Below are 19,118 nucleotides of genomic sequence, written 5' to 3'. Positions count from 1 at the left end.
GAAAAGAAAAACTCCTCTGAAAGTTAATGGTTCACAGAATGAGCTCACAGAATGAGCTTACAAAAAATGAAAATGCATGCAGCTTTCTAATACTTGACAGAGAAAAAGGGTTCAAGTTTTTTAACACTCAAGTACATTAAAAAAAAATAAAATTGCAAAGACAACTCCTTCTTCCTACTCACACGAAAACTGATTCATAAAGTAGCCTGGAATGTTTTATTTACCAAAAAGCCCATATTGTAGTACATCAGTGTACTTCAATGTCAACTTATACACTTGTATATATATAAATAAACTTTACAAAGTGTTTAATGAATTGCTAGTGTCTAGTTTATTAACTTTCTAGTCAGTTCTAGTGGTGATTATGTTAGGGTGCCTAATTAAAATTTTGCTGAAGTCAACAAAACTACCCTCATTAAAACTGAAGGGGCTTAAGATAAAACCTTGGCAAAGCTCTTGGACCTGGAATGACAAGCGGGTGCTGAAACAGATGAAGATAAATAAAGAAAGAGCAGTATAAAATAGGGGAGTTTTGAAATGTACTGATAAATTTTGTTTTCAGTAGAATATTTTTTAAAACAGTTCCCCTGGCCAGTCTGCATTTAATATGAAACTTACTTCTGCCACAATGTCTTCTTATAATTTTAGAAGAGAAATGCAGCTTGTCCCGTTCAAACACACACAGAACCTGCAGAAATACAGCTGAACTTTTCTACTACTAAATCTTACTAAATTTGAAGAGTCCATCCCAGGATCTGCAGAACTCTCTCCAGGGTTTTGGAATAAGTGGACGAAGCCATTTAGGAATAGCACCTGCATACATAGTGGTCTTAAACATGCTAAACATCAATTCCAGAGCCTCAATATATTCAACAGTCTGCTGTGGGATGTTGTTTTCCAGGCAGCCCAACCGGCATTCATACAGAATAGTGGCCACACCTGCACATAAAAAAATGAAAGAATTGTCTATATACATACATGATTATATTAATAATTTAAGGAATTAATTAGCATTAAATGGAACTACTTTACAAGAAATTTATTACTACTTCAGTTGGGGAACAGATAAAACAGAAATCCAGAGCACAGTAAAAGAGCCCAGCTAAACACTGCAGCAAGAGAGTAGTTGCTATGTCAATAATGCTCAGCATGAGAAGGCAGCCAGGAATTCCACCAGAAGCAGAGCAGCCTCCAGCCTGTTTGCTGTGTTTTGCACTGCATTGTGAATCCTAAGCCTGCCCTGCTGGCCTCTGAACACTCAGGGACACACGAGTCCAAAAATATTTCTGATAACTGCTGACAACAGAGGAGTTTCTACTACTGGCTGTGTCTGTCATCAGCTGGTAGCAAATGAATGCTGAGTTTGTGTAAATGGATAAAAATCTTGCACTCCAGATAGTGCTTTTACTGCACACACCATTCTCCACCCGACCCTAAAAAACAGCAGTGTGACACTGTTGCAAGTGACAATATTGACTGTCTCTTGTTCTGACTTGCTGTAATTTTCACGGATCTTTTTCTGCAGTTCTGCAGGCACCTCCACTAGACCTTATCTTTACTAACAAAATTAATTTTGAAATTTGGTTATTTTTAACTCACTCTTCCTTTCCTAATTTTCCTCCCTGGGAAGATATTTTTCTGCATCTTTTCTTTCCTTTTTGCCTCTTTCAGAAACTGCTAGTTCTTATACATCCTCTCACTGCTTACATGGTCCCTTCAAAGAAATCTTATGTATTGGTTCTCTGAACAGTTACAGGCTAAGTTAAATAAACAGCAAGTCATATAGAAAATAAATGTGTGCCAGGCACAAGTTACAAGTGAAAAACTAAAAGAATGTGAAGAATTTAAACCAACCCATCAGTTACAGTGAATCTGTAAGCTCACAGTTTGAAATTCCATAAACTGGTAGTTAAATGCCATTTTTAGACACTATTAATGTGAAACAGACCAAGCAGGCAGCCAGTAATTTGACACAAAGTGAGCAATCTGGATATTCTTCAAAACCCAAATTACTCAGTTGCCTGTCAGCAAAGAGTACCAATGTTTTTAAAAGGCATTACATATAACAAGATGGGGTTGTATGCAGTCAGTTAAAGAAATATATAAAATATGTGTCACCATGAGATTTCTATAAGAACACAGGAAATGCCATACAGGCTCAGGCCAGGGTTTCATTCAGCATTCCCTCATTAATGGTAGCCAGTGGCAGATGATCTTAAGGTAAGCATAACGATCCCATAGTTGGCATCGGTAGGCAGGGAAAAGCAGTATTTTTTCCCACATTAAGCTGTGAACTGAATTTAGATACATCACATGGGGATTCCTCATTGGAATTTGGCTGGTATATTGTGAAATTAACATGCCTTAGAAGTCACCTGTTAGAAAGTCAGCACCCTTATTCTTGAGAAACTAATACAGAAATACAGAGTACTGAGACTGTTCAAGACCTTGACTGAACATTTTACCTATACACCAGCACTTCCATGGGAATTGCTCCTTAATACAAGGACTCTAAAAAGGAATCCTACTGATACCCAATGCACTAACTAGGAAGACACACAAATGCAGAATATCAAACTTCCTTTTTCAGATTAATCAGCACAGTCATTTGACAGAAATTCCTAACCACAACCACACTGCTTTACATCCATTTTCTTTACAGATTCACCCTGGGCTTACCTTCCATTGAATACTTGAAGAAAAGGTTGTTAACATTGGTCACTGTTTCCCCATCCTCCTCTTGGCTTCTGAGGGTGTGGATTCTTTTAATTAAGTCTGTGATAACTTCATTGACTCCTTCAGAGTAAACAGCCACATCTTTGGGTTTCAGAATTTTTTGCCTCAGTACACTTCTCATTTTTAGCCACTGCTCCCCCTCTCTAGAAGAAATTATTAATAATGTCAATACATGATTTTCCTTAACAATCATCAGCTGGGTAAGAGCTCTGCAACCAAACTGTTTGTAATTTTTCATGTCAAATGAGAGCAAACGGTAAAATGAAAATTATGATAATGTATATTTTGTATTGTGCTCCTACAATTTTATTCTGCTCCTACAATTATATTCTGTATTATTGCATGTCCTCATTAAATTTCAGTGATGCAACCTGTATCTTAAGGTGTAAGTCAATCTCTGGGTTGAGTGACAGAACTTGCCCACTCAATGATCCGAATTTGATGAGTGTCCCTATGTTAGTCTGTTAGTAGTAGCTAATGCAAGAAATTTGTAAGATATTCTATTAAAATTACCTCGAATGGGTGCTCTGCAAAACTGCTTTTACAGAGAACCAGTACTTAATTACCAAATAAAGGTCTCACATTCACATCTGACAAATCAACAACTTGAGCTGGTACCATAAATTCTGTTACTGATACATCACTTTCAGCTGTCCCAGCTCTAAACCCACAAAGTAACAAGAGAGCAGAGCTACCTGCAGAGAAACAACTTACAGCTACACATTCTGCTTTAGCTGAGCTATGTATGGAAACCTTGATGCTGAAGACTAAAAATCTGAATTGTAGTATCTACATGCTCTGTATGAGCAGCGTATTTGGGAACAGTGGCTCCAAGCATACTTTTCAATTCCTTATGAAAATGGGCAATTATCTTTTATGTGTTTATTTAAAATTGTTATATTTTCCATTACTTTTTTTACCAGGAGCAATGCCATTGCAAGGCACAGAAACTTATCATCCAGCAGAAGAATTTGATCTCTTTAACAGATATCTCCTGAGTCTCCTGATTTAAGATCTCTTTTCACTAAGTATCAAGGAACTGTTAGTTTGAGTCTCAACTGCAGCTTAAGATTTGAGTCTGCAGTGCAATACATAACACTTTTGCTACCATGAAAAACAGACTGTCCATGACTCAGGAAATTAATTTCCCTCTAAATAAACATCCTATGTCAGTGGGGACTCTGAGTAGTTCCCAGTGGCAATTAACCACACCCACACGCGCTGCCAGGTTATGCAAGCTGCACAGACAGATAGCTCTTCTGGATCCAGCCAGATTCAAAAATATCTGTCTGGGGATGCACTACAGTGTGAATTGACCATTCTTTACATTTGTCTACTGAGGGGGCACTTCAAAGAACAATAAAGCTAAAACCAATCTGAGCCAACAATTCCACACAGCACACTGCCTGCTAGATAGAACAGTCTAGAACTGATGCAATGAACCCACATTCATGCAGTGCAGTGCCAAAGCTAGTAAGCTCTATTCTGTAAAACTGCTTGCAGGTAAGTGACTCAGCTCAAACTCCAGTTGATACACACTCCCAAAGAATGTCTTTGTGCAAAGTAGCTCACTGCACACTCAACTACACATCATTGCCATGCCTTTGAAACTTCACAGCAGGACAAATTCACAGCATTCACCACAAATACTTCTCCCCAATAGACACACAAATTTCCCCACAGAGAAAAGCCTGATTTCCCAGATGACCTGTACAGTCCTTCAGAAAATCCCTAAACTTGCACAAGAAAACAGGGAAAGTGAAGGGCTGAGAGCACTTACGCAGAAATGAGCCCCGTGGCTCTCCCCCGTAAATCTCTGTACTCCTGCCAGGATTCCATGTTGGCTCTTTGTGGTGCTCTGCCTTCTGCTCGGAGCACTTGAGCAACCATGTCTCGATCTGCAATGGATACAACAAACTGGGGACCAAAGTGAGACTTGAAGATCTTTCCATATTCCTGAGTGTGTTTTTGCTACAGCATCACCAACAAAGAGAAACAGAAGTCAAGTATTACTAAGGAAAACTATGACAAAAGGAAACTAACAATTTGTTATACACAAACTCTCTCACATCTAGAATTTGATCCCCAGCCTTCTAGTCAAGGAACAGTTTGAAATGTCAGGAGAAGCATGTAAGCTTCACAAGGAAAATATTCACAAGGAAAACAGAGAGGTCACACAGTTCAGGACCCTGACTGGAAAGACCCAAAGCTCTAAGGCACAGAGTATGAGTGAAACCAAACACTGAGAAGATGAAAGCACTTCAAAACACATCCCTTCAGATCAAACAGGTCAGAAAGCATGTCTGCAAAAATGAAAAACATGAAAGCATATAGGGTTAAATTACCACTACAATACAAAGATATCTTTTGTGAATAACTACTTACTCTACCATTTAATTGCTTATAAAGAAGCTATGCATAAGTTTCTCACACCTAACCAAGAATAATGACAGCACAACAGCCTAGTGAAAAACTGCATTTTGGAACAGATTGGTCAGCAGTAAATTTGAGAGAGACATATGCTAATTCTGCAAAAGAAAGGAAAAGGTGGGATCTTATTCTTCAAATGGGGTTTATTAAGTGGTTGATCCACAAATCATGTGATTCAGGCTTGAGGCAAATAAGAGGATTGGAAATTAATAAAGAGGATTGGAAACATTAAGCTGTGTGTATATATATATTAAAACAAACATACAAAACCAACCCAAACAGTTTTCCAGTAAGATTGCACTATCACTCTCCCATGAAATCTTACTGATTATTTCAAATAAATTTCATTCTGACATGGTCATGAAGTGAAATTCTCAACTCTTACAAATTCACTTGGAGTCAAGGTACATCCTCGTTTCAGATGGGGGAAAAACTCCCCCAAAACTGCAAAGCAGTTATTCAAAAGATATGCTTAAGACTGTGAAAATCAATTTTAAAGCCTTTATTTCTGGTTAAAGTATTAAGACAAGTTAAACTGACCAAAGTTTAAGTTTGACACATTATCTATATTCTAATCCAAAGACATCTGCACGCAGTTATGCTGATTATAAACCAAAGATGGTTGACACCAACTGCACTTGTGAAAATCTAGTATTGACCCAAGATTAATTTATGTGAAATATATTTTATTTAATCTTAGTTACAGAGATGAACTGTTTAATTGCCAACAATAAGTTAAAGACACATGAATCACTCTTCAGAATATGATACCAAGTACACTTAAAAAAATGTAATTCTTTTTGTCTAGTCTCCAAATAAAACATGAGTTGTGCAATTGTGGTCTCTGCCAGTCACCTCTTAACTACTTTTGGAACACAATGGACAATTTCAGTCACAGGTCTAAATATTCTTACCATTTTCAAAAATCAGCATCTAGATTCATATGAGACACATGTATTGGTCATCCTGATGAGGGAAATGCTACAGCAGGAACTCAGTTGTCATTTCTGTGTGGTCTGCTCCTAACCAACACCACAGACAGACCAAGTATGAACAACCTCTCCCAAAATCAAAAGCATCTCTTGCCTTAGAAATACTTTAGGGATACTGAACTTGGAGATAATAACTTTGAGAGTATGTGTCTTGAAAGAAAAGCATGAGTTGTGAAAGGAGTGTGGCAAGGAAAAATCAGTGGAGTGAGAGGAATACAGGCCACCAGTCACAGAAAAACAGGTTCAAAAAATTTTGGTACTTAGGGAGCAGTTTATTTTTTCAGTGATGGTGAGGTTTACATGGGACAACAACTTCAACAGAAAATAAATCAAGTGACAGCCATGCAATCAAATAAATTAAATACTAGTTTAAAACCAGAAATGGACAGGAACAAATTATTTGGAAAGAACAAAGTATTTGGACATGCTTTCTTTCAATAGATTGAACACCATTCTATCAACTTCATGTATTAAAAAATGCCCAGGATTTCCATTTCAATATTTTCTATCACAACATGGGTTTTTTCTTTCCTTTGTTCCAAACCTTGAAAATGTTCCTCTCTGGTGCCTCACATACCACTCTCACACCAGTCATTCTTTCACACACCATAAATTCAAACTGCCAGCATCCAAATCCCTCCCTCCTCACCTTTCTTTTCTTTATCCTTGCATAGCACTGATGAGACAAAAGAGATCCAACTCCATCAAATTAAAAATACTTTCCCTTTGTCATAATTGCTGTAGGCATTACTACTTTGGCCAGATCTAGCTGGAATCATGTTACTGAGAACAGAACCTCCTTTGTGAAAAGGCTCTCGGCTTCCCCACCCCTTCTGCATATAGCACACAAATATTTGTGTGCACCAAAGGACATCGTTTAAGTAGCTGTGCTGGTTACCAAAGGGTTTGGGATTAATTCATTCCTGATGTTCACTGTATTGTTAAATTTAACAGACTGTTAAATTTAATGCCTACTTGCATTCTACGTGTAGGCAAACAGGGCATCCTGTGATTCTTGAGACTCTAGGCAGAATAAAAAACTAATATTACATTGCAATTTCTCCTTATCCTTCCTCACGCTTTTCTTTCTAGGAATAGAATTCACTAAAGAAAAAAATACCCATATCAGCTAGTGGTAGTGAAAAGGATAAACTATTTAGGATGTCTTATATTCTTTTTAATATTTTGAATGATTTTCACTGTTTTGACAGTGAAAGAACTTGAAACTAATGGTAGGTTTTTAGTGTTATGAAACTATGATGAGTACCTCTCAAATTCTGTACACCACCACAGAGTTAGAGGAGAAAAAGAAACAGAATGAAACAAAGAGCTTTAGCTGTCTTCAACTTCCACGTGCATGTCTTAGTTAGCAAGCAATCAAGCTGAGCAATTCATCATTAGCAATCTAGTTTGGGTGCCATGGAAGACAGCATACATCCTAACATTTCTTCTTAAAAATCTAAATTGTCAATATAAGAAAGCTGGACAAAACTAAGCAACTTATGTGATGCTTTATTTTTCTATCTCCTGCCTCTTCCTGGTGTTTTTAGGCCCTTTGTAAATCTTAACTTTCAAGTTTTGATTCTCATACCATTTAAAGTTCGTTTTTCTTTACTTTCCCTTTTCTATTTTTATTTTCCTTTCTCTCTCTTCTTTTTTCTTGAAATTTCAGTAATTTTCAGACAGCAAACCTCTTGGGGTTTGTGAATTTCTGACTGTGAATTTCTTAGCGATTTGGGAAAGGCCACTAAGAAAAGCAAAATAACAAATGCCCAGTTTGAAGTATTCCCAACAAGATATGTACTGCCGGTGGAAAGCTCATGGATCCACAGCTGCAGAAGAGTGAAACACGCAGCTTTACTCCCTTATACACAAAGGGCTTCCTTTAGAATCGCTTGGACTGCACGGGGAAAGGGCCCCAGGAGATGCACTGTGACTTTTCAGGAATGAAACCCACATGTTTGGCCAGGCAACCAAAAGAATTCATCTCTGGATAGCGACAGCCTTACGGTAAGAGTGCTGCCCATGCCAGCATCCCACACTGGCGCTGCACAGAGATCCTCGTTCCCTAGCTCCCTCAGGGATAACGCGCCTCGCTCACCCTCACCAGGTGCGCCCGAAGGAGACGACCTGCCACGGCTCCACAGCAGCGGAGGTGCCCAGACCGGAGGACGCTGCTCAAGCCCCACCTGGCCTCTGGTTCGCTTGGCCGCCTCCCCCCGCTGCAGCACCGCCACACGCCAGGTGACAGGAGCCGCTCTCGGCCCACCCTCCGTCCTTCCCTCCCTCCTTCCCTCCCCTCCCCTCACGCCGCCATCCGGCCGCGCTTCCCGCCACCGCTCCCCTCCCCCGCGCCAATGTGGCGGCCGGGCAGGGGGCGGCAGGGCCGGCGGCGCCAGCCGCCACCATTCGCGACCACTCCGGGCCTGTCCCTCGCCCCCCCGGCGAGTTCGAACCGCCCGCCTCCCGCCACAGGGCCGGCCAGCACTGACGGCAGCGGGGCCAGGCGCATCTACCCCTCCCTCAGGCACCGCGATAGGCAGAGTGTATTTATGTAAGGGGAGGCCGGGGCAGGAGAGACAAAATGGTCTCGAGCACGGCGGGGCCGGGCTGAGGGAAGGGCAGCGGCCGCGGCGGGGTTGGGGCGGCCCCGGGTGCCGGCGCAGCCTCACCGCACGGGTGGGTGCTGCAGTCCAAGAGTCCGGGGAAGCCCACGTTTCCCAGCCCTGCCCGCCGAAAATAAGCCCTCTGCAAGCTTGTGAAACAGCCCAGTTTAAAAAAAAAAAAAAAAAAGTGGGTTTTGTTGGTTTTTGGTTTTTTTTTTTTTCCTTCTCTGAGCTCGAGGCACCTCCCCAGCGGTTGAAAACGCGCACAAAGATGCGCGGGGAGCGCTCGCGGGCGCCGGGGCACCGGGATCGTGGGATCCCCCGCGAAACAAAACTGCCGGAGCCTCCGGGGCTGCGGGAACTGGAGCGGGGGATCCCCTAAACCCAGCTCTCCCCTGCGGGAAGGCAGGGCGGCGGCGATGCCCGGCTGCGGTGCTGCTCCCCCGGCGATTCACCGGCGCTTTGCCAGGGGAGGAAAGGAAAGGTTTAAGTAACCCTGGCGTGATTAACGCGTTAAGTACCCGAGGGAGCTGTACCTGGATTTCATGAATGCGGCCGAAGCCGTCCTTCCAGAAGAACTCGTAGAGGTTGTAGAGGGTGTTGGGTCCGGGCATTTCGTGCAGGCTCTTCACCCTGCCCAGGCGGCGCCGGGGGAGCTCCAGCAGCTCCGCTCCGCGCCCCTCGCCTTTGTTCGCCGCCGCTGCCCGCCGGCCGCTCCGCACCTCCAGCGGCTGGCTGCTGCTGCTGCACGGCCGCGGCTGCCCGGGAAACCTGCTGCTGCTGGCAAAAAGCGCCTGGTAAAAGTAAGTCCTCTCACGTTCAAGTGTCTGCTTGCATTTCATCGTCAAAACTCTGGTGAAGAAAGACATGGCTTTCAGTTTCAGAAGGGTCCACTTTGCTCCTGCAGCTGCTTTTTATTTGGTTGTTCTTTCTTCGGTGCTTGCTTTAACTTGTACAAGCAGCACTTCTCCAAACTCTTACTGCATGAGCATCAGTTTACACAGACCATTATTTAACGCTCCCTCCCCTAGGGCTGGAAAAGGGGGGTGGGTCTGGGATGAGACTTGAATAGAACGAACCTATTATTTTGTATAATTCAAATCAGATAAATTTACCCATTATACATGCAGCCAAAGTCCAGCTTTTGCCTCTTTCACCCATTAGTTTGGTGAAAAGCTCACCCCATCTTTCTCCTACTTTTTATAAAAAACAGGATTAGGCCTATTTTTAAATTTTTTTTTTGGTGGCATTAATTCATTCCCCTGCGTTAGAAAATAGGGTATTTTCTGCAAGTTGTTCTCTTAGAACCGTTCATTATCCTGTAACATATTTGAAAAACATTTGTGCATCCACATACAAGTAGCACTGGTCTTACGCAATAACCTTACACAAAGGATTCCTGTAAATGACAATGTTCAGAGGTGTTATTTGTATTGCAGAATGATTTATCTTTTGGACAGGATCTTATCACTGCATAAGTAGCTTGTCAACTTTTGTAGAAATCCACACAGTTTAAAAAGTATTTGTGTTATTTTCGTATGTATTTCTGTATCATTCCAAACATGTTAGTGATTATCTGTAAAATGTTGATTAGTTTCTGAAATTATGTGGAAGAGACTATCTTGGTTTTTAAGTGAGTCAGACACTCAGATAAAATTTGAGGACAGAGGAAAGTCTCAAGGAAGATCCACATTTCTAGAACAGAATTATGAATAACCTGCTGGAAACGTAAATCTAGTAAGCACCAAAATCATTCACTTATGTTTTCCTTATTTATCTTTACTTAGATTTTTGAGGCTGTATTCTGATTTAGCTCTGTGTACATGATTACTGTGGGCACTGATAACTCCACTGAAACAAGTAACTCTGAAGTTAGGCGCATCAGTCTTTATGGATACAGCAGTAAATTTTACAGGAATAAAATCTGTTAAAAAACATGCTGTTTTAAGCTAAAATCATGTCTTTGAAATGGACTGCATCATACTTGAAAGGGTCCAGAGAAGAGCAACAGGAAAAAGAAATTAGAAGGTTTTTAAAAACTAAATAAGAAAGGTTGAGAGACTTATTTCATCTGGGAAAGATGACTACCACAACCATGACAACAGCCTACAGATGTGGACATCTTTTGTTAAAAATGGTGCATGTCAGAGAGAGAAGAATGAAGATGATGGGCTTAGTTTGCAGCTACAGATTTCTTGATTACTTTTCCAGGTAGCCTTGGTACCTCACATTTCAGGCAGCCAGGACGTTACATACTTGCTATCACTGAGCTTTGCAAGAACAGGTTTGAGAACATCATCAGGGAACCTCTGAAATTCTCCTACATTTCTACGAAGTGTAGCTACATTACTTCTTTGATATATATCTGAAGATGCTTGGAGAGAGACAGTTACACAGATTTTTAAAATTATATTAACATTGTAATTTCTAGATTGCTGGAGAGAATATGTGCACCCTTCCTAGAAACTCCTGCTCAGTATCAGTATGGTTGATTTTTTTTCTATTTTGAAGTAATACATGGTTAAGGTAAAGCATCTGCTGCTATTAATATGCTAGTGAGATAAACTTAGATACATTATGCTGTAAAGGTTACCGTTTTGCAACTGGTAGTAGCTTTCTCTGAGTGTAGGTTTTTCCAGTTTCCATATATGGAATTCTCCATTATTTTCCCGTTACCCTTTTCCCATGAAAATCATTGTAGGAAATATTGTTTCCAGCCACTTGAAAAAGTTTCAGAAGCTTTATCCTTTAAGTACTTCACCAGAACAGTACCTGCTTTCCTTCTGAGGAATTTCTGGAGGTGGCAGTAGTCCCAGCATAGGAACTAAGGGTTGTATAACCCCACCTGCACTCAGTTTCTTCTCAGTTTACTTATTGTTAGATTTGTTTGTTTGCAATAAAATGGTCTGAAACACAGACCCCATTAAAAAAACCAACATGTAAACACTCAGAGAATTTGCAATTTCAGTGAAACAGTGAGCTCACCTGGTGCAGCCCACAAAACAGATGCAAACCTTCAGATCTCATTACTGGCAAACCTCAGCAAATTTTTAGTATTTTAAAGAAAGAGTGGAATGTGCCTTTTGAGAAGAGTCCCAACCCAGGAGTGTCTGTGAGACACTTCTATTACTGCTTATCATCTTGTAATTTTATTACAAGGAGGCATCAGTGTTTTATAAGCAAAGCCAAAACCACACCATCCTGAAGAATTTCCAGAGTATATTACAGGCAATGGCAGAGTGTAACAAAGAAATAAATTAATAAGAAAGCCCAAAGTGGCAATGCACTAATGATAACAATTGCCAAATTTCTTTGATATAACAGAAGGATTTAAAGGGGTGTGTAAAGGTGCCATTATGCAAATCTATATAGAGTACCCTTCTTGCACAAATGGAGATGAATAGATTGACATCTACAGAAACTATTTTTTTGTAGTGCAGATGGTACCCAGAGGTAGGTCTGATGACCGGTGGGCCAAAAGTATTTATAAGTAATAGATATTTCTAGGCAGTTTGCCAGAGGGAGTAGAAATTCAGAGCCACTGACAGATGCAGCTCTGGTACACTATTAAAACCTTGCTCTACAATAATCATCAGTAATACCATAGCAACCCATCAGTGCAGATACAAGTTTCTTTTTCTATGTAAACCGTACAAAAAGAACACTCCAGACAACAAAAGCCAAATTGTAAGGTGGTTCAATAGCTGAACACAGGAAGGGAATGTTTATGAATGTGAGTGAATACATGTGGGCTACCACAACATGGAATGTGTAATTAAACCATTCACTTCTCTTTGCTGTGCCAGATCGTAATTGCGTGGTTCTGTTTGACTTTCAAATTAAGAGTTTTAGTGTACATATGTGCCACTAATGTTCCTGCTTCACTGACACACTTCACATCCTTACTACTGCAGAATCCGAGTTGAAGATCAAACTTGCAAAACTGCAGAACATTGAGTAGTCAACATTATGAGTAAACGCCAAAATTTACGCGACAAGAGACAGATGAAACTGAAATAAGTTTCCTAGAATAGACTTGAAAAAGAGAAAGGAAGAGTAAAGGAAAGGAGCCAATAAACATTTGAAAGAGCAGCAGAAGATGAAATGTTTAGAGGGCAGCCTAAAATGGTGGAGGGGTTGGCATTCCTCCCAAATATGAACACAGACTTATTTCAGGTAACAGAAGTCCAGCAGTAGAGCCACAGAATTCCCAGGAATAAGGGTGATATAGCAGCCATTATACAAAACCTCCTTCCAATTCCACATAATGCCACCAAACCATAAAGAAGGGAGGAGTTATGCCATCAGCACAAACCAACCAAAACACATTTATGTGACTTAAATATTTTCTCCTACTTGTACAACCTATCAGTATATATATTTATCAGACATCTTAACACTGACTCAGAAACACACACAGAGTCCTTTAACTTTAAACAATGACGTTTGTCCTAGCCTGTTGGTCCTTGGAGTCCAAAAATATGTTTTATGTAACAAGTCAATTGGGACTTTTGTTATTTCAAACAAGTTGGAGCACATGCCCTTCACAGCAGACACACTTCAGTTTTAGTTAACTTTTGCTATGTAATGGGATCATAGTATAAACTAAACTTGGCTTATTGATAATTTAGATTATGTATTATTTTTGGATAATTTGTCTTCAAACCCACAGTTCCTGCTGTTCTCTCAGTCTAGACACCCCAATGGTCTGATTAATTGTACTTTGTTACCTTCGTTTAGTTATTTCTAAATCCAATTTAAACTTGCTCTCCTCTTTGCAGGAACTCTGACAAAGTTCAGTCAAAGATCTTTGTGTCAATAACATTGGTATTCAGAGTCAATGGTTACATTATCATCTTACCAGGAATTCTGTTTTCTTAGAATTATTCTCACCTTTTAACAGTCTTGGCTATATCTGGTTTGTAATTCTTTGAACATCATTTTATTACATCCAGTATAATAAATATTGTACTGTATGTTTTACATATCTGTTGAAATAGCTACAAGTATAAATAATTTATAAGTATAATTTATGGACATAAAAGATTTTACAGGAGGCATTTAACTTTGCCCAACATTTTCAGCTAGGACTACACAGATATGCTCTTCAGAACATTTGCAAAGAAAAGCTGAAAAAGGGTTGCATTGTCAGAAATATAAACAAAAAATTTCAGTGTAGTTTAAAACATTTTCACTGAAAAAGAGATACAGTTAGTCATAATTTTTTGCCTTTTGTGACTGTCCTCAAGCACATCTTCTGAAAGATCCTTTCAGGTTGTGAAGCCACTTCTTTGGAATTTTAAATGCTCTCTAAATTCCTGTTTTTTCCTGAAAACAGGACACATCTGAACTTCACAGGCTAAATACTAATCAAAGATTGTACAAAAAGAAGGTATTTAAATGAGAACAAGCAAGCCAATTCTGCTGTGACTTACTGTTCAGCCCTTGATAAAAACCCATGAATCAACTGTAAAGAATTCAGTTCTACGTGCAGACTTCTCATAGATTTAGATCCTTGCCCTGTGCCTCCCAGGGCATGACACTAAGTTATACTGAGAACCACTTGCCTTGAAGTCCAGTTTTTAAACACAAAGAGGAAAGTATGTCATTACAAAAAATGACCATCAGGAGGGCGTAAGGAGACACAGAAACAGAAACTGGCTGTAGTTTTGTCCTTGGGGGAGCTGTAACGCTGTGAAATTGCCACCCCACCATCACTGCACTTTTTGTCTATAATGCCATTTTAATGAGCAACAGCAGCACCCTTCAAGCATTAACATCTTCATGTGGACACTTCCTGGTTTGCCACAAGAAGGAAGGGCACAGAAACACAAGCTTCAGTATTGTAGCCTATTGGAAACACAAACAGCAAATATTAAAGAAAGACAATTCCTGAAGAACATTAAGTCTCCTCAGTATGGAATTCAGACCAAGGAGGGGACCAGGGAACAGGGGCCAGCAAGGAAACCTGAATGACATCCAAGAATATCACACCTCCTCTATCCACAGACTTCCAAGAAATAATTTGCCTACCCCTGAGTTCACCTGCCTCTGGCATCAGTCATAATCTGAATCACACTTCTGCCACACTATCTGTTCTTCTGTGGACAACTGAGTTTCCTTGAGGGCTGGGATTAGAGATCTGGAGCTGGCTGTGACCCTTGGGTGCACTGCCAGAGTGCAGCAACTCAGCTGTGGTGAGTAAATGCACCAGTCTGCCACTTGCTGCTACAGCCTGGAGTAAGAGCAGGCAGTAATTACTGCACTTTATCTTATCAAGGTCATGAATTCTAAAGTGTGAATACCAAGATGCTATCACTGATGCATGGAGTCATTCATACCTTGTAAAATTATTATGCTTTACTTGATGCTGAATCTACAGCATCCCACACACATTACTTAAAGGAGTGAGATCATTAGTCACGATTTACTACACATGAACTACTGCAGTCCTAAATCCAGCTACTACTAGTGATTCCACAATTACAGGACTCAGTATTAAGCCATTTGCATTTAGTAGGTTGTGAGTTTTTTCAAGTTTATGAAGGGTGGAGAATTGTTTCAAAGCAATTCATAAAGCTTTTTAAAAGAGAATTATGCAGAGGGCCACTGCCTTACTTGTTCAGCTAAACCTCTGTCACAGGCCCCTCCCATTATACTAAATTACCATTTTGCTACTAACTGTTGCCCTTAGATCTGGTCCAAACTACCATCAGAAGTAAATAATGCTTTAAACTTGGGAGTGGAAATCAGCACCAGAATACTGCACAATTATCTCTTCTGTATAAGCCACTCCAGCACTGCCACGGCTGGTTCCAGGTTGAGGCAGAAGACTCAGCATGAGAGAAAGCATCAAGTGTTACAGGGTAAGGCTCAGAGCCTAAACAAAGTTTAAACTGAGGCAGATCAGTTCCCTTTTTAAAAATTACCTGAATCTGACACAGAGACCAAAACCAAGCACCATCTGTTCTCAATTATTAAATGCTTCCAATATTTCTACATTCTCAATTTGTGAATTCATGCTAATAAGAAAGAAGAATTCAGTATTCTTCTGAAGCACAGTTGTCATACAACCAGAATAGCTATACCACACATGCTCCTTCCAGTATGGTAAACCTTTATACAAACCTATTTTCAACCAACAGAGGTCGTTCCTAAAGCTCTACAAACAACCAGAGAAATAACACCTCTTAATACAACACCAAGTAGCATGTTACATTATTAAGCAGGTGTTACTTAAAGCATTAAAAAGCATTCTTCTGCCACAAACCACCAATATTTCCCTATTTTTTTCTAGAATTATAATGCAGTCTTCATTAAAAAAAAGAAACTCGGGAATCTTTCTTTCACATATTCTTCCAACTCACCTTGTGAGAAATCAAAATTCTTTTTGATTCAGTAATAACCTCTGTGGTGACAGTGCACTGTTTAGCAGTTACGAAGGCTTTATTGCATGGTTAATAAATAGAATATAAATAACAAGAGAAACAGCTTTTATTTGAGCAACTTCTCAAGAATAGCAAGAAAAATTAGGAAAACAAGCACAGAATTCCTTTGTATTTACTACTAATGCTGTCCTTGAGTTTACTTTGGAGACAGTCTCTTTTTCTTCTTGTCTTCAAACTCCAAAGTATTTCTGACCTATCTGTTAGAATTTTAATACAGGTAAAGTCACAAGTATAAATTATCTCTCCGTTTAAAAATATAATGTAAAGTGCTCCTCTCAGGATTTGTTCAGCTCACTGAATGATTTTATTTAAGCATTTTGAGAAACAGTATATTGTTGAGCAGACACAAGAATCAGATAAATAATATCTCAAACATCAGTACAAACTTCATTTACAAAACCTTTTCAGGACTCTTCTGAAAAAGGATCTTCAGCTGATAAAAATAAAATCTATTAATTACCCTGAAAACCAGACAAGTACTTCTCTTGAATGAAGTGGCCCATATGCTTCTGCCCTCCAGCCATGAGGAAATGAGGGCATAAGACAAAGAGCACAGTGCCACACAAAAAAAGTATGTGCTGTGACATATTTGTATCTTAAAGTTCCTAAAAATATTTTCATGGTAAGATTTAGTTCCTTTTTACTTTTCCATTCACCTACAAGAGCACATACATAGCTAAGTAAATATGTGGCTGTACAGATGCACATAAAAGAGTCTGTTAAAGGACCTGTCACAACCTCCAGCTCCATCTTTGCAGTAACAGGAACACGGGTGACGTTCCAAGGAGATGCCTGTGTGAAGGGTCACTTGCGGAAGCGTTTGAACAGGGGGTGGATGTGCTTGTTGGAGGACGCCTTGCTCCGGGACGCGTGGTACTCCATGTACACCGTGTCATCTGCCCCAGACATGGAGCTCATGGTGCCTGCACGGCGCGACACCTGCGGGACAAGGAGCACACACGCGTGCTTAGGCTGGCATCAGAGGCGTAAAATATTTGCGTTGCACGTGACTTAAAAGATTTACTTCAAAATCTGTAACAATAGATCTGTTACCTTCTCCTTCAAATATGATGGAGAAGGACACAAATTCCATGTTGAATTTTTTCTGAGTGCCCAACAAGTGAATTATTCCAATAGCTAAAGGCTAATACAGATTAAAAAAACAAATCTGTTCTCTAATGTTTCACAAAGATACCAGGCCATCCACGATGATATCACATTTAGAATGGATGGAAATAAAATGGCCCAGTTCTGTCCCACCTGTGGTCATCCTTTTCAAAGAATTCTTCATTACCTGAGTTGACTTTGAACCATATTCTCCAGCAACTACTTCCTCCTCAGCATCCAGGTCAGATGCTTGCAGGACTTTCTGGAGAAGCTGCTGCTGTTCTTCTTTGGTTGAAAATGAAAGTTCTTCTTCTTCCATGCCTGCCAGCTTTGTGATTACCTAAGAAACAAAGCACACTACAAGGTGAGGGCTCTTCCTCCTCACTGTTAGCTATTCAAAACCAAGACAAGTATTTCTGATTCCATATCCTGTTGGAACTGGCTTCAACTTTGATCACTGGTTGGAACAACCTCACACTACAGATAGCACAGATATATACAAAATCTTGCTGAGTGATGTATATATACATACACTCACAGCTCTTGTTATATCCTGTCTGGAAATGCAAAAGACAAATCTTTGGGAAAAAAAAAAAGGGAAAGAAGAAAGAAAAGCTCTGGGCAGAGCACGTCAGCTAAACATTGTTTATAGCAGCTTGACCAAGAACCTGACCAAAGCACATATAACTCAGACATGTATTCAACTTACTGCAAGGTTGGTGTCATGCTGTAGGCTCAAGATTTGTCTAGTTTAAGAACCAGTATTTTATATTTGGCAAAAATAATTCACTAGCTTTGCAGAGACTTAAAATTTTAGCAAGAAGCATTCAGGACAATGGGGAAAAGCTCCTAACAAATTGAGATGTACAGCTGTTGGGAGACAGTGCAGCAACCTGCAACAGAGCATCAGTCACAGAGCAAAAGGACTCTTCCAGCCTTTGAGTACTTAAACACTGGGTAACTTCAGTTAAGTTTGTTCTCCTTGGAATTCTCAGTAACTCATCTGGTAACTGTGGGTGCAGGGCACATGTGACCTACTGGCAATGCAGTGCCATGGGCTCCATCAGCTGACAAAGCTCCTCTTCTGAAGAACTGAAAGAGCTCAAGCTTCTGTTATAAAGATTTGCAACAGGCAGCTTACTTTCTTAACCAGAGCTACTTTGAAAATGTCACATTTGACATGGTTTTGAGAAAGACATTCTAATTCAACCACTGATTATGTAGTGTTTTCCCTCATCTTTTCTGCTTACCTCTTGGGTCAATACAATTAGAAACTAATTACCTCAGCAGTCTGGGCTGGAGCAGATCACAAAAACACTGTAAATAAAGTTTAAGGTAAAAGGAAATCCATATTAGCTGCCAAGTACCATTTTTCAAAAATAGGGTAGGGAAACACTGGAATGAATAATCAGTGCTGTGGGCTGTTATTTGTGGGAATATCTAGTCTGAAAAAGGATGACATTTCCTGAGACAATGTCCAAGCTTGAAGAATCCATTAATGGAAGGAATCACTCGTACATGGCTAAAGGAACACTATGGTACTCCTTGTTTATTTAGGAGTATATGTGCTATGGTCATTTCAAAAATAAAGAAAAAGGAATCCCAAAAATCCATTTTAAATTGTATTTGCCTGTTTCCAGCTCTGGTTGCAAAACTGTGCTAGCATGATTCAAAAAATGGAAAGAATTCCCACTGCATCATCTTTTAAGCTGTCCAACTGATGCTCTGTTTAAAAGTTACCCCTAATTCTTTAATATACAGAGTTCTTCTGCAACTGGTTTAAAATTTAGTATATCCTA

General features: G+C 40.0%; 3 protein-coding genes across 7 annotated transcripts in view; 1 reads left to right on the top strand and 2 right to left on the bottom strand.

Moving 5' to 3' along the window:
- Nucleotides 1-9,789, bottom strand: part of CYP27C1 (cytochrome P450 family 27 subfamily C member 1) — a 19,743-nt gene extending 9,954 nt beyond the window's left edge. For 2 of the 4 annotated variants that reach the window (XM_054636708.2, XM_077181597.1), the window contains exons 1-4: nucleotides 9,301-9,789; nucleotides 4,517-4,707; nucleotides 2,680-2,879; nucleotides 730-939 (exon numbers count right to left, since the gene is read on the bottom strand). In XM_054636708.2, the coding sequence (XP_054492683.2) occupies nucleotides 730-939; nucleotides 2,680-2,879; nucleotides 4,517-4,707; nucleotides 9,301-9,633 (934 nt within the window). In that variant the 5' untranslated portion in view covers nucleotides 9,634-9,789. Of the gene's footprint in view, nucleotides 1-729; nucleotides 940-2,679; nucleotides 2,880-4,516; nucleotides 4,708-8,347; nucleotides 8,418-9,300 lie in introns of those variants that run through there. The other 2 variants (XM_077181600.1, XM_077181599.1) reach the window with 2 other exon arrangements.
- The window catches only part of LOC143694528 (uncharacterized), a 25,547-nt gene continuing 14,381 nt past the window's right edge, over nucleotides 7,953-19,118 (top strand). Inside the window, exons 1-2 of one of the 2 annotated variants that reach the window (XM_077181602.1) lie at nucleotides 7,953-8,168; nucleotides 8,269-9,567. In XM_077181602.1, coding sequence (XP_077037717.1) covers nucleotides 8,116-8,168; nucleotides 8,269-8,716 — 501 coding nt within the window. In that variant the 5' untranslated portion in view covers nucleotides 7,953-8,115 and the 3' untranslated portion in view covers nucleotides 8,717-9,567. Of the gene's footprint in view, nucleotides 9,568-19,118 lie in introns of both variants that reach the window. The other variant, XM_077181601.1, reaches the window with a different exon arrangement.
- The window catches only part of ERCC3 (ERCC excision repair 3, TFIIH core complex helicase subunit), an 18,610-nt gene continuing 15,683 nt past the window's right edge, over nucleotides 16,192-19,118 (bottom strand). The window contains exons 14-15 of the mRNA XM_054636707.2: nucleotides 17,507-17,659; nucleotides 16,192-17,151 (exon numbers count right to left, since the gene is read on the bottom strand). Of these exons, the coding sequence (XP_054492682.2) occupies nucleotides 17,017-17,151; nucleotides 17,507-17,659 (288 nt within the window). The 3' untranslated portion in view covers nucleotides 16,192-17,016. The remainder of the gene's footprint in view (nucleotides 17,152-17,506; nucleotides 17,660-19,118) is intronic.

This window comes from Agelaius phoeniceus, chromosome 7 (genome assembly GCF_051311805.1).
Source record: "Agelaius phoeniceus isolate bAgePho1 chromosome 7, bAgePho1.hap1, whole genome shotgun sequence".
NCBI lineage: Eukaryota > Metazoa > Chordata > Aves > Passeriformes > Icteridae > Agelaius > Agelaius phoeniceus.
Note: the sequence above shows the minus strand (reverse complement) of the source record. Positions and strands in the feature narration are given on the sequence as shown.